This window comes from Oryzias latipes, chromosome 7 (assembly GCF_002234675.1).
Source record: "Oryzias latipes chromosome 7, ASM223467v1".
Taxonomy (NCBI): Eukaryota; Metazoa; Chordata; class Actinopteri; order Beloniformes; family Adrianichthyidae; genus Oryzias; species Oryzias latipes.
In genome coordinates, this window is record NC_019865.2 from 2036189 (window position 1) to 2061812 (window position 25624).

At 39.3% G+C, this 25624-nt stretch overlaps 1 protein-coding gene across 3 annotated transcripts in view; it reads right to left on the reverse strand.

Moving 5' to 3' along the window:
* Positions 1 to 75: 75 nt before the first annotated feature.
* LOC101159437 (calcitonin gene-related peptide type 1 receptor) overlaps positions 76 to 25624 on the reverse strand; it is a 35625-nt gene continuing 10076 nt past the window's right edge. For all 3 annotated transcript variants that reach the window (XM_023956337.1, XM_023956339.1, XM_023956338.1), the window contains exons 2-13: positions 17513 to 17570; positions 17274 to 17439; positions 15464 to 15571; positions 13574 to 13686; positions 9116 to 9207; positions 8470 to 8599; positions 8165 to 8318; positions 4958 to 5018; positions 4408 to 4474; positions 3881 to 4096; positions 3573 to 3614; positions 76 to 2573 (exon numbers count right to left, since the gene is read on the reverse strand). In XM_023956337.1, coding sequence (XP_023812105.1) covers positions 2286 to 2573; positions 3573 to 3614; positions 3881 to 4096; positions 4408 to 4474; positions 4958 to 5018; positions 8165 to 8318; positions 8470 to 8599; positions 9116 to 9207; positions 13574 to 13686; positions 15464 to 15571; positions 17274 to 17439; positions 17513 to 17566 — 1491 coding nt within the window. In that variant the 5' untranslated portion in view covers positions 17567 to 17570 and the 3' untranslated portion in view covers positions 76 to 2285. The remainder of the gene's footprint in view (positions 2574 to 3572; positions 3615 to 3880; positions 4097 to 4407; positions 4475 to 4957; positions 5019 to 8164; positions 8319 to 8469; positions 8600 to 9115; positions 9208 to 13573; positions 13687 to 15463; positions 15572 to 17273; positions 17440 to 17512; positions 17571 to 25624) is intronic.

A 25624-nucleotide genomic window follows, 5' to 3' on the forward strand; every position in this document is an offset into this window, starting at 1 on the left:
GTTTTAAAGCTTTATTTAACGTTTTGCACTAAACTTTAAATATTGCAAATACATTTTAATTTTAGTTCACTTTTAGAAAAATTTTCACCCTTTTTTTTTTATAACGTTGTTTTCTATTGGGCTTTAGTCTTTAAATCGACCACATTGTCAAACGCTTTGCAACTGTTTTTTTTGAATATTTTGTCAATTTGTAAGTGTGATTGTGTTTTAAGGCTCGAGTACCAAAGGGGCCCCTGGGGCTCTTAATCCTCCTTTACAGTGTTTTAACCAGATGATAATCTCTGACTTCCCCCGTAGGATTCTAAAACCTGAAGGTGGCGTTTGTATTGTTCGGATTTAACTGGATGTGACAAATTTAAAATAAACGAATATTAAAAAAAAAAATCTGTAAAAAACCTACAATAATCATTGGCTGGGCAGCTGTACATTGGGGTAGTTTTGATGTCTTTCAATGCTGTTTCAGCTGGTCAAACATGCTCCCAACTCGCCTTTTTCTATCACTTGTTGCTTTTTTCCTGGTTATTTTTGTTTACCCGCAGAATTAAATTGTTACACAGTCTGCTGCAGTGTGTCGGGTTTCACTTCTAATTGCTAAAGCCAAACACTTAAATGTCTCTAAAATGATTCCAGTGCCATTATAATTCCAAAGCAGCTTATCGACCTCAAGAGACTCTTTATAATTTGTCTTTCTGTGTCTCTGATCCACTAAAGCGAGAGCCATCCCACCGAATTATTCTTCGTCTTTTCTGATCCTCACATCAACTCTGAGCAGCCTGACTTTGAGGTGACAGTTTTCTTTACTCTCAGTCTGTTCGGCTCAGAAATGATGAAATGAGTAACCAGTAACAAGAGTACAACACACAGACACTCAGAACGACTGAAACTTACTATTTAAACATGCTTTCAGATGGCAATTAAATAAGAAAAACTACATTAAAAGTGTGTTCAAATCCCATTTAGTGTCAGTAGAAATGCTGAGAGTATCAAGAAAAACAGACAAACGGTTTCAGTAAAATGGCAGCTTCGTATATTTCTGCACATCACAAAACAGTTCAACGGTTGAAATAACAAAAGTAAAAACTTTCAAAGGTGATAAGAACATTACCATAAGTACAAACGGCACAGGTTTTGATATTCTTCAATTTGCTATAGAAAAAAAAAAACATTTCATCCAAGCACCTTATTTACAAAGTATATTCAATCCGCAAAAGCAACATTTTAGCGTAGCGTAATATTGTTTCTTCTGCTCTAATAAGACATGCACATGTGGATGCCAAAAAACAAGAAGTGAATATTTAAACTAAACCGTCATAAATAAAACTTCCCATATGCTCGAGGACATCTTTAAACGGGGAAATATGTATGTATTTTTTTGCATTTGTTTTTAACACATGGAAGAATAGTAAAAATAGAAAAATAATAAAGCTCAGAGTTAAATATGTTTGTGATACGGGTGCAGTGAGGAGGACATGAGGGTAGTTGGTGTGGGCGATGCGGATGGCTTTGGGTGGCGCCCCCTAAAGGGAATCAGCCGAAAGGCGAAGAAATCGATAGACTAGAATCTCTAAAAGGAATATGCTTGAATAATAATCCATGGATTAATGGAGTCCTTTTTAAATTCTGTCTCCTTTCTAGGAGGGTGGATTAGGTGTAAAAACTGCCAGAAAAAAAAGAGGCAGTTCAAAGCCAAAGTTACATTAGTTTTCACAAATGTTAACATCCATTTAACAAGAGAAGCTGCTTTATTTATTTTTTTAAACCAGCTGATTAGACTTTTGCATAATTTGTCTGATTTTTCTTCTGCGAGAGCCTCCTTCAGACAAACAATGTTCCGTGAATCACTGAAGCTTTAGCGGTCTGCAGATAAGACGCTTCAAAAAGATGACGAGGAGTGTCCTCGGGGTTTCTGAATGGAAAGTGGGATTTGCCTCATTATGGGGTAGAATTCATCCCATGAGAGACATCTTTTGGAACACAGTAAGGATTTTCTAGTTTCTGTTTATTGAAGTCACAAAAAAATGCAGTCTGTACGCAAACAACATCAGTAGCCCTTGGCATTCTTTGTTTTGGTGAAAATTTGGTGGAGGTCTTGAAGTCTTTGGTCATTTGCCTCCAGCCCTAAAAAGCCCTCACGTCATCCGCCTCCTTTTGTGAAGCTCAAGCGGAGGGCTTGACAGTGGTGGTGCCTGCTTTCCTTTGCAGTTCTTAAATGACCAAAGACCTTCTTTTCTCTCCAGTCGGATTCTGGGTTTGTTACCGTCACAGCTCCAGAGATTTCTTTCCCCTCAGATGCCGGTGGTCTCCACCTTGTCGAGGGCGTCATTTTGCCCCCGGTTGCCCGCCTCGCCTGAGTTTTCTTGCTGCATCACAGACAGAGCGTGGCTGTTCTCTTGTGGTTCCGAAAGCTGTGCGGGAGCGGCATGCTCCAGGTTGACGGTCGCACGGCTGGTCTCGGCGATGGACGAGTTGGTGTGGTAGTTGAAGTGGTTGTTAGTGGCGGGCGTTTCTCCAAAGCCGGTTTTCCCCCAGGCCGATTTCCACTGAACCCATTTCCTCTGCAGGGCCGTTTGAGCCTGGAATCCACACGAGAAATTAAGAGCCATCAGAGTGCTTTTACTTTTTTTGTCCTTTCTTTTGCAAATGCAGAAGCTGGGTAAACCTCACAGATGGTGCACACAAACACATTGACCTTTCTCAGGTGCAGAGAATTATTCTGCACTCATGCGGTGTTGGGAGATTTCTTTGTGTTTTCTGAGTCTGATTGTCGTTTTTCCGATTATTCCGGGACCACACGAACGCAGCATTTCTCCATCAACTGCGATTAAAACGTTCTGTGTTCTCGTTTTTATTTTCAGTTAAAATTGAAACATGATATACGCACATTGCAGGGGGATTACCAACACACTCCATGCTCTAAAACCCTTTGTGGCCCACAAGTCAAAAAGTTTGCCCACCCCCGAGGTCTGAATGCCAAAAACACAGCTTCATACCCCTGATTGCTCCACTTAACACTGCTTTGTTCTGACTCTGCTGCATCTTTGCTCCTTGCTGTGCAAAATTACCTGATTTCGCCTCCAAATCTGGAAATAGAGCCCGTTCAGGGGCAAAGGAGCGCTGTCTGTGAGGGCAAAATGCTATCAAGAGACCACTAATACTGTCATCATTCAAATATTGTAAATATTTAAAAGCTACATTCCATATAATTGATTTAATGGACCCAAAAACATAAACAAAGTGTATTTGCTAAACAACAAAGTTTGAGTTTTGTGGCTCTTGATCTTCTCTTCTTCTTTATCTCCTGATACTTTTTATTCTGTGAGTAAAACTGCAGGAAAAACAGCTTTATGGCTTCTTAATAAGATGAAAACTCTAAATGAACTTGACAATCACGGAGTGATATTTATGCCACAACGTTGCACAAAAAAACATCTTCTGAAAGCAAATATATAAATATACATATGTAGTAACAAAACAATAAGTAAAATTTTTGTAAAAATATTTCCATAGACAATCAAATGGATGAGGGTTCAAAAACTTTGCTGTTTTTTGTGCAAATAAAATATTCCACAAACCTCAGAGTTGCAGAAACAGAAAATAATTGCCACCATGAGTCCCTGCAGAGAGAATAAATATGAACAGAGAAGATGATCATACAGATAATATGTAACGTGTTTTTAAGGTCAATATCTGAGCAACATCCCTGCTGCTCATCCACAGCCTTTTAAAGGAGTTTATCACCCAGCATAAATGCTAGGTGTAGCTATACTTTACTGCTGATTATGTTTAAGTTACTTCAATGGAAGTGACAGATTTTTCTGGCCACTACAATGTAACCTGTGAATCTGCGTCCGCCACTGCTCAGTCTCTCACCCAGACGTACCTGGAAGTGGGAGAAGATGTTGTTGAAGAAATCGTAGACGTAGCCGATGCATCCCTCCGGCCTCCACGGCATGAGGATGAACTGGACTCCCAGCAGCGGGATGAGGATGAGGGTGGCCCTCACCGCCTTCATGTAGGCCGTGGACTCGGTGCAGTGCGTCTCCTTCAGCTTGGTGATCAGAACACGGATGATGTTTAGGAGAAAGAAGAGGTTAACCTGGATAAACAGACAGAAGATGAAAAACAAACACGCATGAATGAGATTTAAGGACTGGATGAAGGATCAGAGTTGGAGATCAGAAGTTAACATTTCCCCCTGCTGCCTGGGTGGCATTTAAAGCACCATGAAAGATTTGTTTTTTTCTCTGACAGCAGTCAGCCATAATTACTCTTAAAGGCACAGAATATTTTTGTTGGCTGATCCATCACCGTTTCAAAGATCCTGTGCAGATAAATGGAGATGGAGTTTTTATTTACTTATTTTTCTTACAGCTTTGACCTTAAAGTTTGAGCAAAAACACAACTTACAACCAGAGCCACTTGGATGGGGCCATGAATGATGTAGACCAGATGCGTATGTGGACTGATCCAACACCTGAAAGAAATACAGACGCTTCTGATCCTTCAAGCTGTGTAAGAAATCCTTCTGGTATTTAACTCCAGCTCATGAATTTTCATCAGAACAGTGGGCTTTAAAAACTGCGTTTTTAACATTTTCTCAGCTTTAACTCTTTTAAGGACAAGAAAGATGTAGCTATTTTGAAAAGTTTGCGTCTATTGAACTCTTTTGTGTCAAAATTTGAGGGACAAACGTTCAGTTTTAGAAGTTTTTGAAGTAATTTTTGCTGTAGTACTTGGAAATATTTAAAACCCAATCTAAATATCAAAATAAAATCAGGGGCTAATGCATTTTGCCAGCTAACTCAGTTTAATTAATATTGTAAAAATCCTTTAGAAGACAAAATTAAAAGGACAAAAACCAAAATGTGCACAGCCTGTAGGTTTTTCATGTACCACTAATTATATAGATTTTACCTTTAATGAGACTATGAAATTATGTTAAAGGACTCAATCTTACTTGTCGTCGAAGTAAAGCCAGCGGGCAACAGCGTACGTGGTGGCAGGAATGATGGGAAAACCTGTGAACAAAAAACAAACAAACACAGGGACATGAGATCACTGAATCTCTGCTTGGTTTTTGGTTTATTGAAAAAGAAGGAAAAATACCATCATATGTAATAGTAATTGCCCCACCCAGTGGCGGTTTTTGATATGGGCGATGTGGGCGGTCGCCCAGGGCGGCACTTCATAGGGGGCGGCATTTGCCGTGCCTGAGGCGTTACACCTAATGTGCTACATACTATATTCAAAGAGGAAGCTTGGAGCTTTTAATTTGAAATTGCTTCAGCAGCCGACACTTAATGCTTTCAGTTTGACACATCAGACTGTTAAGAATGTCTTCCTCCTATTTCCTCTTCACACTTATGGTGCAAAAAAAAAAAAAGACAAAAAAAAAAAGAATACCTCAGAGTGAAACAACGTAAAACAGGCACATGAAAAGGAAATAGGCAGAACAAACACCCGTGCTCAACCCAATTTCGAAAAAAGCAGGCAATGGGGATTATTTCCCACAATTCTTTGCTCCGACACAGCAGACCCGATGCGCACGTGACCACCGCCCTCTGCTGCAAGACGCTTGCGGCCACACCTCTTTGCGGTAGTCTTTGGAACATTAGTCAAAAAACTCGAGAGGGGAGCGCAACTCGCCAGTGGCTGGCTGAATCACACTAACAGGTGATTGGGAGTCTTTTTCTATCTGACAATCAACTCTGGGCCGCAGCTGCGGCTCCCGTCATAGAGACGGAGCCGCGTGTGTCAGAGGGAAGGGGAGGGGGAGGGGGAGGGGGGATGAGATCAGACCATTTTTTATGGATTGAGGTTTTTTGGAGGATTTCTGCTGTTGGTGTTGCACAAATTTAGGGAAATGCCAAATATTTTTGGAGTAATCCCACTGATGAGTTCTAAGATTTAGTCTTTAATGTTTTATAAGACCTAAACATATTAATCACAATAAGTTTTATTTTTTAGATCTAATCCCTCTGATATGTTTCACAAAGACACACACAGGACGTCTCACATTAAGAAATTATTGCTAAAAATGAAGCAGGAGTCCAGCTCTAAAAAAAAATGCTCTAAAAAATGATGAAAGAGCAAAAAAAATGGAATTATTTGATATAATTTCTTATTAATATTTCCAGGCTTTCTTTGCTTTTTGTCCTGCAGCATGTTCATATTTGTATAATTTTGACAGAATATATTTATATGGAGAACAAAATATTACAACTTATTTAAGGTTTAACTTGTGTTCCTGTTTTTATTCATATTTATGTTCAAAAAATTTCAGTTTAAAAGGTTCAAAAGTTTAGCTTTAGTGTCTTCAGTAAACATTTATCTTCTTCGGCCCAAAACCTTAAGCGTGTTTTTAACTTAGGCCCCTGTGTGACTGAGTTTGACCCCCCTGTAATACGAGTCTAGAAAATTCATGCATTTTTTGTGTAAAATGGCTAAATAGAAGATAGGGAACACAGCAGGATGTTGTCAAATTTTGTATGTGTGTTTGTGTGTGTGCGGGGGGGGGGGGGGGGGGGGGGGGGGCTGGTGGGGTTACTCGCCCAGGGAGTAAGTTAGTGTAGAACCGCCACTGGCCCCACCCCAATTTGCCAAATAAAACTTTAAATTCATTATATTTTATTACAGAGAAACAAAATAAGTTTTACTTAACCAATAGCACAGATAGCTGGGAAACTGCTGGATTTAAGGTTAATTCAGGTTTTTATGGTCAATATTTTATAGTGAAATTCAGAATAATATATTATTCAAGGTCATTGTTCCCATTATTCTACAATAATCTGAAGTATAGAAAAACACATTTTGTCATTCATTTATTTTTGCTCCTGTGATGAAAATTGTTGAATCCAAAATATGTTTACATGCTTTTTGTACAATTGAACATTTTCACGACTGGAAAGGAGCAGAATTGTAGAACACGTTTCTTATAGTTGTCTACTCCCTTTTAAACATTGTATGATTTCTACATTTCTCACACCATCACCTGTGCTCAGACTTCACCATTTACAGTTCAAATAAACACATATTTTAGTAAATAAATTCCATTCCTTTAGCACTTAAATTCCAAACTTTCCATTCAACAATCTAATTTGCTTAATTTTAAACCTCCGTTTAAATTGAATAATATTTTGACAAATTTTTAACTGATTCTCCTGGGAATTCCAAATTTTTACCCCGACTGTAAACAAACACTTTTGCTTTAGTGTTTTCTAACTGTTTGAAATTAAATCTTCTCCTATGATTTTCATCTCCTGTAGTAAAAATAAAAAGCTTTTGTAAGTCTTCTGGTAAATCTCTGTTTCAAGCTTTAAACATATCTAATAGGGTCTGCAATTTAATGTAATTAAATTACACTTTAAAATGTAATTGTTAAATTTCAATAAATCTGACTTAATGAAAAGTTAATTAGTATGATCTCTAAATTTAGCTTTGTGAATAATTCAAATAGCGCTCTTTTGTAATAAACTAAGGGCATTATATTAGCTTCATATATATTTCCCCACACTTCAATACAATATGTAAAGTAAGGTAAAACCAAAGAGCAATAGAACATGTGCATAATAAGACATGGTAAAATATATCTGGATTTGTTCAAAACAAAAAGGCTCTTGGCTACTTGGCTATTTTTTACCTAAAATATATAAGATTTCCATGTTTATTTGTCGTCCAACACCTAAAAATGTAAATTCAGACACCTGTTCTATATTTATGTTGTCAATGGATAAAGTCAATTCTGTTATTCTTTAATACCATAAACTTTGTTTTTGTTAGATTCAGAGATAATTTATTGTAATCAAACCACATTTTACGTTTTATCATTTGCTAAGGTTTTCAGATTAACCCCTGAACAGACACTGTATTTAGAAAAATAAAAAGCTCACAAAATAAAAGCAAAAGTAGGTTTTATGATCATTTCAAGTCTTTTTTGATGTATTTAAAAGAAAATGTCACTAAACTTAAAAGCATTTCCTTCAAGGTCAATCAAGATGCTTATTTATGAATGTTTATTTTATCTAAGACATAAATTGGAGCATAAAAGCTGCAGCTGTAATCAAAGTTCTTCAGTTAGTCTTGTGGTTCCACAGCCAATGCCCTGAAACCAGAACAACCCCGTCTTCTGGAACCGTCTGTGAAAGACCTGGGGTTTCTAACTCACCCCATCCCAGGATGTAGTACCAGAAGAGCTGCTGCTCCTCCACAAAGACGGCCACGATGATGAGCGTGTGGAGGTAGATTCCCTCACACAGCATCCAGAAGTAGTTGGACGTGCTGGTGTACTGAGTCAGTGCAGCCAGGATCTTACAGCTCACCTTACAGGAGGAAAAACCACGCAGATCTCCTCACATTTGGAATTTCAAACATTACAAAATTTGCATTTACAACAAAGCTGTGGATTAGGTTTCTTTACAAGCGCTAATAGAAATATCCAAACACGTCATTGGCTCAGAGGAAGCGACTCACAGAGTTGCTGGAAGTTGTGTTTTCGTTAATGACAGCGGAGACGGAGAGAAACATGATGGTGACGATGGAGTTCAGAATGAAGGAGAGGAAGGTGTTCTTGTGGAGGGAGATCCTCTGGCAGCTGAGACTCCTGAACCCAAGCGGAAAAACACAGATTTTATTTGTATTGTGTACATGTTGACAGGTGAACGTTTTTGGAGCCAACAGGTATGTTTGCGGCATTTGGGTTGGTGGACAGGCCCCGCCTTCATAAACTTGTATTACATCTGAACCTCACTGTAATGAGTATAACCATCCAGCATATCTTGTTGCTTTATGCTGCTTCATGGTTTTACCCCCCCCCCTTCTATAATCCCCCTCTTACCCCCCCCCCTCTTTCCTCCTTTCCTTTTCCGTCTGCTCCAACACCAAAGATTTCCAATTATGATTAAAATGAATAAAGTTTGGCCTCGATTACAAAAGGGGTTTATTCAGACAAACCTCTGGTTTGTCAGAAGATTCATAACCGCTGTTGTTAAAGTAAAATATGTCCAACACAAGAGGCCCTCAGCTCTCATCTGTCTGCCCAGCTGTTGGACAGGACGAGTTTGTTTGCTACAGATTTTATACCTAGAAGTGTTCAGTGTGTGTTTGTGTCTGGACTCACTTTAAATAGGAGAAGATAATCAGACTGATTATTAAGGAGACGATGGAGAGACAGTGACCCACCACGGCCAGGTAGTAGAGGCTGATTGCCACCTGCCAGAAGGAAAATAAAAGAGTTAAAATCAGGAATACTAAGAGGATCAAAATGAAAAAAAAAAAAACAGGTAAAGGTATTCAAATGATTGCAGTTCAGTCATTGAAAAAGTGTTCACAGATTGAGCTTTATAGCATATATATGAAACAAAACGCCCCCCAGCAGAGAGGACTTAAGGCATCCTCTTTACAAACATCTGACTCTTTATTGATTCAATAGAATTTCCATTTAAGTGGAGAAATACCTTTCATACCGTGGTCCAGTTGAATTCTGGATTCTGATTGGCTGCTGGTGTCCATTAAAATGTGTTTTACATAATGGACACCCATAAAAAAAATGTAATTCTGGCTTTAGAGCCTTAAAGTTCCATGTATGGATCTGGCCTAAACGCCAGTTGGTAAGAACAGAAACTTGGAACTCAGGTGGACAGACGCTATACCACAGCTGATCACAACAGAAGACAATGAATAGATCTCTGTCCTTCAATGGTCTCTATGGTGGACATGACAGTGTCCCATTTTGCCTTCAACAGCAATGAGGCCTGTACTTTGAAACAGTTTGTTGTCTATCTTTGTGTTTTGTTTGCCTCATTGCCTGATGCAGACTGAACATGCATTTAAACATAATTTGATCAATTAGTTGTTTGCTTGTTGACCCACATCCTACTAGGCTTGGTGTCCGTAACCATGACAACGCCTCACTTCTTGTGAAAAACAATCTAAACTTTAGAAATAAAAAAACTAAGTTCTAATAATCAATTAAATAGTGATTTTTTATTCATTTAGTGACTGTGGAGAATAGGCTTTGCAGAAGCAACCGTAAAAAAAATAAAAAGAAACTTCAATAATCTGGATCTCTTTAATGGAACTCTTGATTTTTTTTTTTTAAAATGGGGAAGTAGGGGCTCTAACATTATTTTTTGGTTGGTTTTACGAGGACCTGGATCAGTGATCAACTCTTTTATGGATTTAATAGTTTTAACAGACACAGACTGACCCACTGTGCATTTTAATGAGACTATATGAAACAAGAGACTTTATGTTAGAAATTAATTACAAATTCAAACCTTCAACATTCTTTTTATTGAATTTAATACCACCCCCTCACCCCAAGAACAAAAGTGCCTCACATTAGACGTTGACAAAATTATGACTATAAACCGAGCAGCCTTCAAAGTAAAGACAGAGGTCTTTCCAATTCTTCTTCTTTGACTTTTAAAATGAATGTAATTCTTTCTAAAGGGACACCTGACAACATTGGGTCATGCTTGGACTGCAAGGGTTTTTCCAGCGTTTGGGGACACACATTTTTGCGTGACTCAAGCTGAGATTTATAAATGAACTTTCCCCTTTGTTGTATTTGTTTTTTTTTTTAAATATACCAAATAAAATAAAAAAACTTGGGCTCCAGTGAGATCTTCTTTAAAGTCATTTTCTCTATTGTGATTTTCACTTCTTCCCAAAAGGTTTGTATACATTTGCATTCCCAAGTACAGTGGAAGAAGGTTCCTTTAGTTTCCACACATGTTGTCTAGTATACTTCTGTTAGACATATTTAAATCCGCTGGTGTTACATATGTGCGCATTAAGCATTGTATTCATTTTCGTCTGGAGTTAATTGACCCTCGTGGATGACGCTCTGGTGGTGAAGAAGGATTTCCTCTGCGGTAAAACCCGCTGAAGTCCTGATCCAGAATAGTTCAGATGTGCAGCTCAGCTTTCCTCTGACTCTGATATGAGCTACTCTATACTAGGATCACTGAATACAATCAATACTTCTAGCTAAGGGGGTGGGGGCGGGAGGGGTTGAAATCGATCACTCTTTGGGCACAAAGCACAGAGAGTCATTTTGTCACATCTGCAGCACTGATTCCATTGTCTGGATTGTTTTTCTCACAGACTTCACACGATTATTTGCAGCAGACGTTGTGAGTCACGCCGTAAATATGGTGACGTGCAACAAAACGGGCAATTCTCCTTCCAGGACAAGACCGAAGCTTGAGCCTCTGCAGACTTATGTGGTTTAGGCACAATTCTTTAATAAATCAAAATCAAAAGAGGCCCTAAATATCCCTCCTATCATCTTCCATAGCACACTCACACTTTGGGCTTTTTCCCTTCAGGGGGTGGCCACAGCCAATCAGCTTCCTCCGTCTAACCCTGTCTTCTGCATCCTCTCCTCTAACACCAGCGACCTTCATGTCTTCATTCGCTGCATCCAGAAACCTCCTCCTCTTTGGTCTTCCTCTAGCAGCTCAAGAAAAGATCAGATTTGTTAGCAAGAGTCCCAATTTGCTTCTTGAAAGCTCCCCTGTGTTCAAATGGACACAAGAAATGATTCTTCCTTCAAATGAATATAATTAAAAAAAGGTTTCCTTCCTTTTCCATCTTCTGGTATTTTTTTGTAAACATTGAGTTGGTGCTGCACACAATCTGGGAGCAGAAGATGATGAAGAGGAGAAGTTGGACTGAAAGATCTAAACGGTCCTGATTGACATCCAAAGTGTCTAAAACTGTTTTCTCTGCAGGACTTGCTATACTCATCTAACACGGCGCTGGCGTTCGGCAGGGGAGCCGCCATTGTGTGCGATTGTGTGAAGGGGGACTTTGAGGAAGGTTTAGATTTCTCTTTGGTTTTGATTTCTTGCTATACTTTTCTTCATTTGTCATTTTATGTTTTATTTTGTTGGGTCCAGGGGACAATTCTCAAATTGAAGTTTTAATCATCCGCTCTGAAGACAAGAGAGAGATGATTTTACCACATCTTCAGAATTTTAAAACTTCTCAATGTGTGAGAAATCTGGGCGGACTTTTTGACTCTGAGCTACATTTTATCCCACACTTTAAAAATGTCGTCAAGACAGGATTTTCCATCTTAAGAACATTGCCAGAGTCCGCCGTTCCTCTTTCTTGCCAGCACAGAGATGCTGATGCTTTTATTTTCATTCGTTTGGATTATTGTAATGCCCTGCTCTCTGGTTTCCCCAAAAAGTCTATTTCAAACTTACAACTTCTACAGAACTCTGCGGCACGAGTTCTGACGAGGACCAGAGGGCGGGAACACATTACACCGGTTTTAAAATCGCTGCATTGGCTCCCTGTGTGTTTCAGGATTGATTTTAAAATTCTTTTAATGGTTTATAAATGTTTTTATGGTCTTGGGCCTTTTTATTTAAATGATATTCTTTTAAAGTATGAGCCCTCGCGGACCCTGAGGCCTCTTAGTTGTTCCTAAGGTGAGAACCAAAACTTATGATGAGGCTTCGTTCTGCCATCTTCGTCTGTGGAACAGGCTGCTGTAAAACTTCAGAGCCGCAGAGACTGTAGAAGTTTTTAAGAAGAGGCTCAAGACCCACCTTTTTAATTTAGCTTTTAGTTGATTTTAACTGCTAATTTATTATATTAGTTTTAGTATAGGCTATTTTATGTATTTAATTATGCATCTTATTCTCATTTTTATGTTTTTTTATACATCTTTTGTCTTTAATTTTAGCTTCTTATCATGATTTTAGCCCCAGTGTTTCTTGTGGGGATCTCTTCCTCCAGGGCTTGCCGGCTTGGTCTGTGGTTGTTGCAGCGGTAGTTGCCCTTGCTGGGGCAGCTGGGGTCTAACTTTGCAGCTTCACGCTCTGAAGTGGACCCCAGTGTTGTCCCAGTCTGGGTGGGCGCTGTGGCGATGCTCCTTTGGCCAGGCTGGTTCCTGATATGAAGAGATTCCCAAATACTGTTTCCTTACAGCAGAGCCAGATCTTACATTTCTTTTTTTTGGAAGTTACATAGTCATTATTCTTTGTACGTGGGGGTCATGGGTCGTATGTTTTAACGGAGGGGAGTGGGAAGGGTGGGTTGGGCTTTTACTGTAATATTGTGTGTTTTCTGTTTTTAATGTTAAAGCGCTTCGAGCTGCACAAAATGCATGGAAACCGCCATTTTATGAATAAAGTTTGATTTGATTTGATTCTGTGTTTTCTAATAATATTTTTATTTGTGTCAAGCCTGTAAAGCATGTTGCGTTACTCTTGTATTAAAGGGGTTTATAAATCAAGCTGGATTTTTCTACAGAAGAGAGCTGCCTTTATTCTCCTTTTTTTTTACAAGTGTTCGACCAGAAGACAGCAGCAACTACACGCTAAGAACAGAAAAAAAAGGAAAGATCATGAAGCTAAGATGAGATTAGACAGATCTGATTCATCCCACAGGAGAAAATTCAAACTTTCCAACTGAAAGTGTTGGTTATTTTGGTCTGTGGAGCTGCAAAGGAGTCTGCTCTTCACGAAGAAAAGACAAATAAAAGCCTGAAATGTGTTTGTTTTCGTGTAGGTGGCAGAACTAAAGAGGTCTGGTTTGGTTAGAGGACACATCCTACCTTGACTCTGTCTTTGGTGTGGACCTGACATTGCGTGTAGTTGGACCAGACTCGGTTGCTCTCGGGGTGGTGGAACCACTGACCATCAGGATTACAAACTTTAGTCACTTTTTCTGTTACAGAAACACAAACCAGCTTTAAAGTTTCACCCAATAAAACAAAATATTTAAAAACTCTTATCTCAACAACTAAATTCTCCAATTGAAAACAGTTTGAAATAAATATCTTGAAATGAATCTTATTTAAAGTGTTGCTATATAGTTCTTGCTGTATCTTAATACTTGTGTGATTAACTTTGTGTGTTTAAATGACTAAATCTGTTTTTTTGTGGAACTATTTTATTTAGAATTCTGTTTCAAAGCACTTTGTGCTGCTTTTATATGAAACCTGCTTATTACAAAAAAAGGTAACGCTTTCTTTTACAGTACAGTACTTATGGCGTAGTTAAGTGCTATTTACATTGTACTTATTTTATAACTACTGAGTACTTACAGTGTATTTATAAGGTACTTTTAATGGGACTTACTGGGTCCTTTCATGGTACTTTTTTGTGTCTATTCGGTACATATATGGTACTTGCTGTGGATTTATGTGGTATCATTTGGTTCATACTTATGTGGTACCTACCGGGTATTTATAATATACCTCAACTATGCCGTAAGTACTGTATCGTAAAAGAAAAGCGTTACCCAAAAAATAATTTCATTCAATTATAGCTTCTGTTCTTTTCATTTTTAAAGAGCGGTTTGGTAAAACAGAAATAAATATATGGTTTTTATGACAATAAAAATAATAAATAGAGACGTGAGAAAAATCAACAAACTGAAAGAATTTCATATCATTCCAACTGTAAACAACTTTTATGTTGTGTAAAATATTCAAAGATTTTCATTTTTAAAAACAAACTTTAGGAACTGAAGCCAAATCTGAATTATTTTTATTTATTTATGGAACAGTGGTGGTGAAAAAAAATCCAAACAGGTCTAATCATCAGATAAAACATGTCAAATAATGAAGACAAGTATAATTTAAATAGTGAACCTGTTTAATGGTAACAACTATTCTTTTGGTCATAAAAATCTTTTATTTTGTGCACACAAAGTTTGAATGAAAACACTGAAGAGGAATATTAGGATCTGTAATATTTAAATGCAAAACAAACACATTGATGTTCCACAGCATTTCTATGTTAAAATACAAAGAGACCCCCTAGATCATCATGTCTTTTGCTTAATTTTCCCCTCCATTCATTTTCTAAACCACGGGGCTGCCGGAGTCTAACCCAGCCGGTCGTGGTCGAGGGCGGGGGACACCCCTGGATAGTCTGCCCCAATCAGACACCCACATTCAGACCATTTGGAGTAACCAATCAACGGAGTCCCAGGAGAACATGCACACTCCACACAGAAAGGGGCCCCCATCCGTGAATCTGTTTCAGGTCCCCCAGCAGGGACTTAAACCTGCAAGAGTGCTAACCACTGCGCCACCGTGCCTAATGCATGCTTGTAAAATATTGTCGCACTTTGATGAACGTTTGAGCTGTGCTGGCGACACTTGTTTTTGACTTTGCAAAAACAATTTAGATGCAAACGGTTAAGATTTGATATATTTTTTTTATTTTTTATTGTAACTTCAGAGTCTCCACAAGGTCAGATTTGGGTGTTTAAAAAAAAAAAAAAGCTTTAAAGTTATTTTTTTGTTTTTATTTGAACTTTTTTTTAGCTGACATTAATTTGTGCTAACCATAAAAAAATAGTCAAATTGACTTTGAAACCCAGAAGAGAACTAATCTACTATACGTTTAGTATAAGTTATCATTTAAAGCGTCATCTATAAAAGCGCATTGAAAAAAATGAGCCAGAAATACAACAGGAAGACAAAAGGTCTCACCACCAGGGTCAAAGTCCTGAAAATATGTAGGACACATCTGCATGGCGGTCCCTGGAGCGGAGTCGCCCCAGCACATCCATCCGTCCCACGTCCGGTTGCAGTAGTTACCTACAGGGGGCAGCAGGAGGTTGACTCTCACTCCAGAAAACAGGAAGCTGTCTTCACAACCATTCACTGCACTGGACAAGTGCAGTGAATGGTTGTGATACAGACCAAAGGAGACTGGGACTGAGACGTTTAAGGTCACATTATTGGCAGAGCATCACTGACGTTGGTGGAAACACGTGACTTTCTCCTTCACTGCTCTAACAATATGATGATTTTTGATAGAAATGTAAGAAATGCCATAATAAATGAACATTTTATACTTTTTTTGAAACAATAATAAAAGATTCATACAAAGAAATCCTATTTTAATGGGAAAGTAACAAAAACGAAGCTGATGTCCTCCAGTTTTTTGTAAACTTTACAGGAACCTTTGGTTGCTGATTTTTTTAATATCAAAGATATTCTCAAACTTATCCTGTTGAAAAGTACAAACACTTCTGTTTTATACTCTAAAAAAGGTAAAACATTTGTCGTTCTTTTCTTTTAATAAGCCCTGACATAAACAATGGTAGAAATGATCTATTAAACAATGGAGCGTTTTGTTTAGTGAAACTGTCTGCTTGCTGGCTGAACGCTTGTCCACAATAGAAGGAAACTCGGTGGGAGCAGGTCCCACAGCTCCACGTTGGGAAACTCAGCACCGAAAACAGAGAGCAGGCACAACAAAGGGGCTGCTTCCTTTCTTTCAGCCTCACTTCCTCCTTCTCTCCTTTGCAACTTTCTGCAGCTCCAGCTGTCCTTCTGCGGGTAAATTTGTTTTAAACTAGTATGCATTTCTGTTCTAACCACCTCAACAGTGCATGGAAACGTGCAAAGCACTTAAATTAAAAGATGGCATGAGCCTAGACAAGCAGGAGTTACTGATTTCCCCCTCTCCAACTATATTTCTTTCTGTTGGAAAATCATTTCCAGTGTTTTTTAGTTATGATGATGCCGTTTTTAGCCCGAAAAAAAAAAAAAGGCTGTCAATTTCTAGGAGAGCGGGAGGAGTTCTTTAGAAAGTATCACCTCGGAGCTGTGGGAGGGACCATTGGGGCAGGGCAGGGCATCCCCCCCCCCTCCCGTCACCTGTTTGCACGATCTCCCGCAAGCTTACAGCCCCTCATACCCCCAACCATAGGATTAGCGATGCAAAAAACAGTAGGAAAGCATCTAAACAGAGATGGGAGATGGGGAGGGGGGGGGGGGGGTTGCTCTGTGTCACCATCCAGCCCACAACTCAGAGGTGATTTTCTGATGAATTCCTGCCGCTCTGCAGAAATGAAGTCCAAGAAAGCGACAGGATTTTTTTTTAAATTTTGGGCTGAAAATGGCATCATCTTAAATAAAAGACCACTCGGAACGCTCTGAAAAGAAATTATATTAGAAGATCTCTCTTGGAAAGACCAACGTCATGGAAAATTTCCAAAGGTCACAATAACGACTGCACTTCCTCAGAGAACTCCGGACGAGTGACGCTGCCAGGAAGCTGCTGGAGGCGGCTGAGAAGGTCCTCACTCCCTGTGTCTCTGTGGGATGCAGGCGGCGCTAAGGCCTTGTGGCGTCTGATAGTTGTCTGTTTAGCTCTGTAAAAATGTTCTGATTCATAAAAACAGACCAAAGATATGGCGCATGATTACCGAGATGTGCTAAAACTGCTTTGACACCAGCATCCGCATCTCTTTTTTTTTTAAAGCAGAAGCACTTCAGACAGTTCTGTTACCTCCTTCAGACCACGGTGGATCATGGATGATCTTCAGGTAGCACTCAAACTGAGCCGCCAGGATCATCCGTCTCGCGTTTCCGATGACTGCTGAAATGTCACTGAAATTCTCCTGCAACTCCAGCTCGGTCCACTCCAGCGTGACCACATCCGGGGGCTGGGAAACCTGCGCGGCGTGGTCATTCAGACACAACATTCTGCATTTCATTTGGGATTCGTGTGCCTTGTGGCGTTCTCACCTCTGAGCCCAGAGCCAGCGCCACCAGCAGTGAGAGTGAGACGCTCCTCCACATGTTTCTAGGGACGGGAAAAGAACCAGAACACATCAACACCAGATACTTGCACAAAACGTGTTCTAAAAATGTAAAAATAAAAAATTTCTATTTACATAATTGCTACATTTAACAAGTACTGAAGGTTTTTCTTTCTGCCATGTAAAGACAGGATACATGCTGTAACTGAGTCTTTCAGCAGCACACTGGAGTTTGTTTATTTACACGAAGAGTCTTTTCTCATGTGTGAGGACAGGAAGTTTCTGCTCCAGCAGTCATTCCTCTGCTCTGCACACTCAGGGTCACACAAACACGGGTTTTTTTGATTCATATAGTTGTCGGGCAAACGGGGGACAGCTCCTTCCCTTAAAGCTTTTGATTTTAGAAGATGCAGATGAACAGGTTTAAGGGTGGATGAAGAAGGTTGTCCTTGGGTAGTTTTTTTGGCTTCTGTTTGAATATGGGGGAACAATAAGTTTGTGTACGTGGGATTGCAAACCGATTTGTTAAATTGCAGGTGTGTTTTTTGCTTAACTGTAAAAAACAAAAAAACAGGTGGGCTGCCGAGCGAGAAGGTTGAAATCCAGGCTGGGTTCATTCCATGAGGAGCACTCTAAAAAGAAAAAAGTTGATCCAACTTAATTGAATCACTTCAATTGGTAACACGTAATTGAATTGAGTTTATTCAACTTAATATTTTATGTCTATCCAATTCAATTTAACATGTTGATTTAACTTACATTTTTTTTGGTTCCAATTTTGTTTACGCAACTTAAATTGACACATTTTTCTAAAGTTTCAACCACTGGGTCTTGTAATTTTTATATCAAAGACATGAATGACCCAGCAACATCTCCATTGGAACATATGACTTTTTCCGCACAAGGGGGTTGGTCATCATCCTCTCCCACACTCTAACTCATGGTGCAGAAAGGAATAAACATAACAGTTTAAATTACTAGTTAAATAAAACAGAGTTAAACAGCTAGACAACAAAACCCATGGACAAAAAGTCACATTCAGACCCTAATCTGCCCAGACAGGCAAAGAAAATGGTATCCCACAATTCTTTGCGCTGCCTTATGTTATGACGTCATCATGCATTGACAACTTCATACCAAAGTTACACCAACTTAATTGAATTAAGTTGATTAAAGGTAAAATAACTATGTCAGACAACCACATGTTATTTTTAAGTTGAATGAACTTAAAAAATGATTTATTTTCACCAAACCAAATAATTAAGTTAGATCAATGTTAAAGAGTTTATCTTTCCATCTACAGCCCAAATACTCTTTTTAGAGTGAGTTTTTGCATGTGTGGGTTTTCTCTGGCCCAAAAAAAACAGGCGTCACACCTTGACTGGTGTCTCTAAACTGTCATTTTTCCAGCAAAAGAGTTGTCTGTTTCTGTGTGGAAAACGGTTTTTGTTGAAACTGCTTGGAGTGGATTTGCAGAACTATCAAAAACTGATCACATTCACTACACGTCCAAGAGGAAGCTACCAAATTCTACACAACAAAAGCTGCACGTTCGAAATGTCAGGAAAAAAACTCATAGTCACAAGCACCCGGGCGGGGTTGACCCGTACGGATGCTGTAGGGTTTTTGGATTGGAGGGTCGTAGAGTTGCATCTCAAGGGGAGTGCAGGTCGTTCCTTTGAGGCCTCGTATGGCCAGCTCAGGGGACGCCATGAAAATGGTACGTACCAATATCGATCGCGTGGGAAGTGGAATATTTGTAAGGCTAACTGAAGTTAGACGCACTTATGATGTACGGTGTCCTTACGCCAGAATCTATTCGTTAAGATGCAAACACTGCTTACTGACTCCATGCAAATACCACATGCACGGAGTGTGCACGTGATCTGCAAGAGCCTGTCGCTTGGATTAGCCTTAGACCTAGATAGACCATCACAGGTTTGACCATTTTTTGCCCCCAGACACCCCATAACAACCTGTAAAGGCGGTAGGGACTAAGGCAGGGGTGTCAAAGAAATTCTGCCGTATTTGCGGCTGATTTACCTGGATCAGGTGTGTTTAGCCGAGAAGGAGCTTTAATGGCAGGTTGGTTGGAAACCAAGTTGGACACCAAGCCTCGAGGCCTGGATTCTGACACCCCTGGACTGAGGCAGCCCTTCTGATGCATTTTTACTTCTTCAAAGCATTTGCAACCTCGTCATGGATTGCACCACCTTATCTACACTTCCAAATGATTTAAAGGTTTACTCCTGCCGTGACCCTGCAAAGATGGAAATCCTGGAGCTAGAAAATACACCCACAGCTTTCCCAGATGTTGTCTGACCGGAACAAAACTGCAAATAACTGCAGCTCCAAAATTAAAACGTCCCGCTTGATTTGTTAACATTACCATTGAATTTAGCAAAAACATGTGACCATACAGTGTGTTAGGATGTTCTAATAATGTTCCCTTTGGATTCTTTTGGAATCTGGAAAACTTCACCTGCACTGTTCAGGTATTTCTCTGTGAGTCCCACTAGTGGAAGTTTTGGATAAAGATGTCCTGAAGCCATTTTAGGTCGGTGAATCGAATCAATCGATATGAACCGACTATGAATCTATTAAACGGATACAGATTTGTTTTAGCAGGATTTTTTTTTTTTCTGTCCAACAAACATAAAAATGACAATTAGCAAATGGATTGAGGCTGAGATGCTATTTTTTTACTCCAATTCAAAGTCCAAAAACTAAAAGTGATGTCATGTAAGACAGCGTTTTGCCCGCCGATGAGGAAGATAGGGACAAGATAAAAGAGAGTTATACTACAGACCACTGCTTAAAAAAATACAAAAACCTGCTCTCATTCCTTTGCCTACACTTAACGTTAGATTTTGGATTTCTAACCTTTATTCATCAATAGACAGCGGGCGTGTCATTTGTTTGTGGGGTATTAATGGCTGCAGATGTTTTGAAGCGTCCTGGACGGCGTAATCATCCAGACGCCTTGTACCTGAGACCGTCCAGTATACTCTGTTATCATCTAACCCTCTAAATCAGAGGTGGGCACTGAGGGCCGCAGTCCTGGATGTTTTCCAGCATACCCTGCTCTGGCATGTTCTGATTGGCTGGACACACCTGAACCAGGTAATCAGCCATGAGTAGGGCAAGATTATTGGCTGGACACACCTGAACCAGGTAATCAGCCATGAGTAGGGCAAGACTATCTGGAAATCATGCAGACACACCGGCCCTCGAGGCCTGGAATTGCCCACCCCTGCTCTAAATAAATCTAAATGGGCAGACATAAGTATTTAATGACCATAAGGAACCAAAGAGGCTTGAGATGCTGGGTAGGTGCTGGGAGGGGAGGCGGAGGAGTTCGGTCCTACAAAAACAGAAGGTGCGACTCCTATGACAAACATGTTAAAAATGTAAACAAAAAATGTTTTTAAGAGCTTTGAACTATGAAACCAAATCTATCAAAAACGGATTAATCTTCTTTTTTTTTTTATTTGTTCTGTCCAACAACTGAGCAAACAGATGACAGCTGAAGGCCTTTTGTGTTGGACAGTTTTTAATATTACAAAAAGAGGTTAAATATCTTCAGAAAACGAGAGAGAAACGGATTAATCTAAAACGTATGCAGTAAGAAAATGCATAAAAAATAATGTAAAAAATCCAGAAATTTCAGGATACTCCTAGAATTCCAGACAGAGGATTCTGTTTGTTTGTTTTTAATCTGTGGAAAAGTGTTTTAACTGTTTTTTTTTAACATAAACACTTCACAGTACCAAGAAAGTAACATTTTATGAAATCCACCTCTTATCATTTGGGACTTCCTGCATTTTGTTTTGCAATAATTGAGAAATAGAGAGCCACAAAGTAAAAACAGTTGGTAAAAGCTTGTGATGCAGAGGTATACCAGTGCTGCTTAAATCTGGTTTCTATTTCATCTACAGCCCTCTACTTCTTTACACTTAAGTGCCAAACCAAATCTCACATCTGAGCTTTTATGTGCTTCCTTCCAGAGAACCATAACAGCCACAAACGTAGGCAATAATCGAATTGTCCTCTCCTAACATCCATCACATTACAAAAGGCAGGATGACGTCCGTTCGTGTGAACGGAGGATTCTGTCACTGTCAACTCTGACACATCCACAATAAAACCCACAGATGTTTCAAATACTATTTCATTCTTTGGAAACCAAACAATTCATGTTTTTCTGTCGCGGACAAAGACGTTTGCTGCAGGAAATCTATTGTTTCTTATCTGGAGACACAAGGACCCGAGCAACCTCTGTGCTGCCTACATTTAATTTGTCATTTCTTGCTCAACAGATGATTACATTTGTTCCGTGGGAACAAAATAGGAGCTGCAGAAATGGCCTCTTCCTTTTTCTGTATGCTTCTGTCCTTTTTTTCCCCTCTTCACTCTGATCTTGTTTCAATCCATCAGTGAATCTTCAGGAACATCAATGCAGAGACTCAAAAACCTACCCGAGACAGAAAATCAGAACAATTCCAGCTCAGTCATAAAACAACAAAAAGACACTCCTTTATATTTTATATGCAGTTAAATAGTGTCCTTATCGTTCACTGCACAACTGTGGAGTTTCCGAGTCCAAGGACTTGGATTTGGATTTTGGGGACGACAGTGGCACAGGTGGTTGAGCGGGTCGTCCAATGATCGAAGGGTTGGCGGTTCGATCCCCACTCCCACCAGCCAAAATGTCGTTGTGTCCTTGGGCAAGACACTTCACCCTCCTTGCCTCCAGTGTGGCTCCACTGGTGTGTGAATGCGCATGAATGATCCCGGTGATGGTCAGAGGGGCCGTAGGCGCGAAATGGCAGCCACGCCTCTGTCAGTCTGCCCCAGGGCAGCTGTGGCTACAACCGTGGCTTACCATCACCAAGAATGAATGAGGAGTGAATGAATAATGGACACAATGTAAGCGCTTTGGGTGTCTTGAAAAGCGCAGATAAATCCAATCCATTATTATTATTATTAAGGACGGATGCCGCAACTCTCTTAATGCCCAAGAATGGAACGCGAACGTAACCAAAAGAACCATACTTTAAGGTCAAACGTTCTCGAGCGTGAAACAAAGTGTGCTGTGAGAAGGCCCAAATCCTCATCGCGTGTGCACGTACCACCCAAACTGCAATCTAGGATACAGCAAGTGGAAAGAATATGGAGAGAAATTAGACTCAGTCGGATTTGTGCGTGCGTAATTCTTGATTTGTGCGTAAATTAGGATTTGTGTATGCATATTCTTGCTTTGTGTGTGCGTAAATTAGGATTTGTGCATAAATTTGGATTTGTGCGTGATTTGTTACTCACATAATATGTTTTGTGTACAAGTTAAAAAAATATAAAATGAAAAAAATACAAAATGCAATTTACGTGTGCACAAATCAAGATTACAACAGCTTGAAACTACTTACACACACACATCTTTAAAAAACACGCACGAATCCCTTGTTACGCACACACGAAGCCAAAGTTACGCACGGATCTACCGTGAGACTGTTTTCACGTCTCAAAAATTCGTCCGTAAGTGCTGCGTTTAAATACCAGTGGAATGCTCGGTCATTAGAATTTTCCAATCAGCCTTCCCTTCTAAACGCATTTCCTTCAGTGGGTGTAGCAAGGCTTAAAAAAAATTTAAAGGAAAATAAAAACTATTATCTGAGAATATGACGTTCACTTTTAAACGCTAATATGTATATTAAAAGTATATTATACGTTTAAATACGTTTAGAAGGGAAGGCTGATTGGAAAATTCTAATGACCGAGCATTCCACTGGTATTTAAACGCAGCACTTACGGACGAATTTTTGAGACGTGAAAACAGTCTCACGGTAGATCCGTGCGTAACTTTGGCTTCGTGTGTGCGTAACAAGGGATTCGTGCGTGTTTTTTAAAGATGTGTGTGTGTAAGTAGTTTCAAGCTGTTGTAATCTTGATTTGTGCACACGTAAATTGCATTTTGTATTTTTTTCATTTTATATTTTTTTAACTTGTACACAAAACATATTATGTGAGTAACAAATCACGCACAAATCCAAATTTATGCACAAATCCTAATTTACGCACACACAAAGCAAGAATATGCATACACAAATCCTAATTTACGCACAAATCAAGAATTACGCACGCACAAATCCGACTGAGTCTAATTTCTCTCGATAAAAGAAGGGCTTGGGTTAAACTGAAGTCTAAACCACCAAATGGTTCTTTGGTTTTCTTTTTTTCTTCTTCTTATTTAAAAAATTGTTTTTTTGTTTTTGTTCTTGACTGCAGCTCAGAGCTGGATCAGGAAATTCAGACAGAAAACATACAAAGCTTTGGACTTTTGCATCCTCTGGAAGTGTGAGCATCTTTGTCTGTGCAGCATTTTTCTACATTCCAGCCAGAAAAAGAAACATCAAAGACATTAAAACCTCATCTGAGAAAATAGAACATCTATTTATGGAGACAGAACGTTGTGAAAACCAAAGCAAGTCTAAAGATGTGTCCTTCAGCGGCATTTTGAAATGATCAAATGTTGTTTACATTTTTGGGATCAGTATGGCCATACATGGACATTTGTCAGCTCATTAAAAGTTGGAGGTCCTAATAGCTCATCCAGAGCAGATATAAACGACCAGCTTTGGGTTAATACTTGGGAATACCGTTCGTGAGTAGAAGGAATACTTCTGAATGTCAAATGTCGGCTCTCCTCTAATGTTTAGATGTCCGTTTGACAAAGAGGAACCACATCTGCAAGAACGTGAAACCGTTGGATGTCAGCCTGACTGAGAAAATCCACAGACCTTGAAACCTTTATGGGTTTAAAGCACAGCTTTCATCTCCAGTTTAAGCTTTTCTTGGATGTACTACTGAGAAATGAAGGACTATTACATTAAAGCAATTCAAATCTAATACAGCAATGATTAAAATGAATAACATTTGTCCCGGAAATGTGTTTGATTGTGTTATTGCTGAGACTTGTAATTGAGATTTACACGCATGCATTCACAGATTAAACACATAGAATGTTCTGAAATATGAACATTTCAAAACAAAAAAGAACTTAAATTACTTTAATGACCTTAAGAAAAGGAAATGTCAAAAAGAGAGTATTTTCAAAAGGCTGAAAATGAATCCAATTTTTTTGAATATTCCCAGTTTCACTGATATTTGCTGGTCAAAATGCCCTAAAAGAGCTCAAAAACATCTGAATGGAGGACATGGATGAAGAATGCTGAAGGTTTGAATGGCGTCTCAACAGTCAGGGTCGGATTAAGGATTTTCTGTGTTCTGGGCAGGCATTCCTCAGGGATCCTCTACAGGTCAAAGGGGGAGGGACAAAGCTGTATTCTCAGTAATTGTTTGGGCTCAAAAGTGTTTTAAAAAGCTCAAAATAAAGTAAAAAAAAAATCAACTCCACCCCTCTTCCCATCACTCATCTGTTTACACACTCTCCCGCTTGCTTACAGCCCCTAAAACCCCCAAACTACCATTATGGTGCAACAAAAATGATGAGCCATAGTGGAGCCATCCAGCCGTCCAGTTTAGATCCAGATTCCAGCTCAGAGGAGGAAAACAAAGACGTTCATGGATCTATTGGTCTGACAGTGGATGCATTAGAATGGAGCAGAGCAGGAAGCCGGTGGCTCCGCCCAGCATTCTTTCAAACGACCTTTTTTCATCTGCCCCTCATTCAAAACCATTTGAATATTTGTGTCCACCATCATTAGAAAAATGTTACAAGAACACGTTAAAAACCCCAAAATCCTCAAATATATGGACTGGAGCAGAGTTCCTCCCCCTGATAAACCGCCTGGTTTGAATACTAGAAAGCTATAGGTGATGTCATGAGTTCAGGGACCAAGACCTACATTTGATTTACATCAGTGGCTAAAAAAAACAAAGATTGGTTAGAAAGCGGGGTTCAAGAGCAACTTTAAAATCAGAAAAGGAGAACTCCACTGATAAACACAAAAAAATAAAATAAAAACCAACAACAATCCAATTCTTTGTTATTGCAACCATTCTAAATCATTGGTTACTAAGCAGATCTCTTTCTGTGTACTACAGAAGATTGGTATATTTTAGATTCTTCACACTCCTC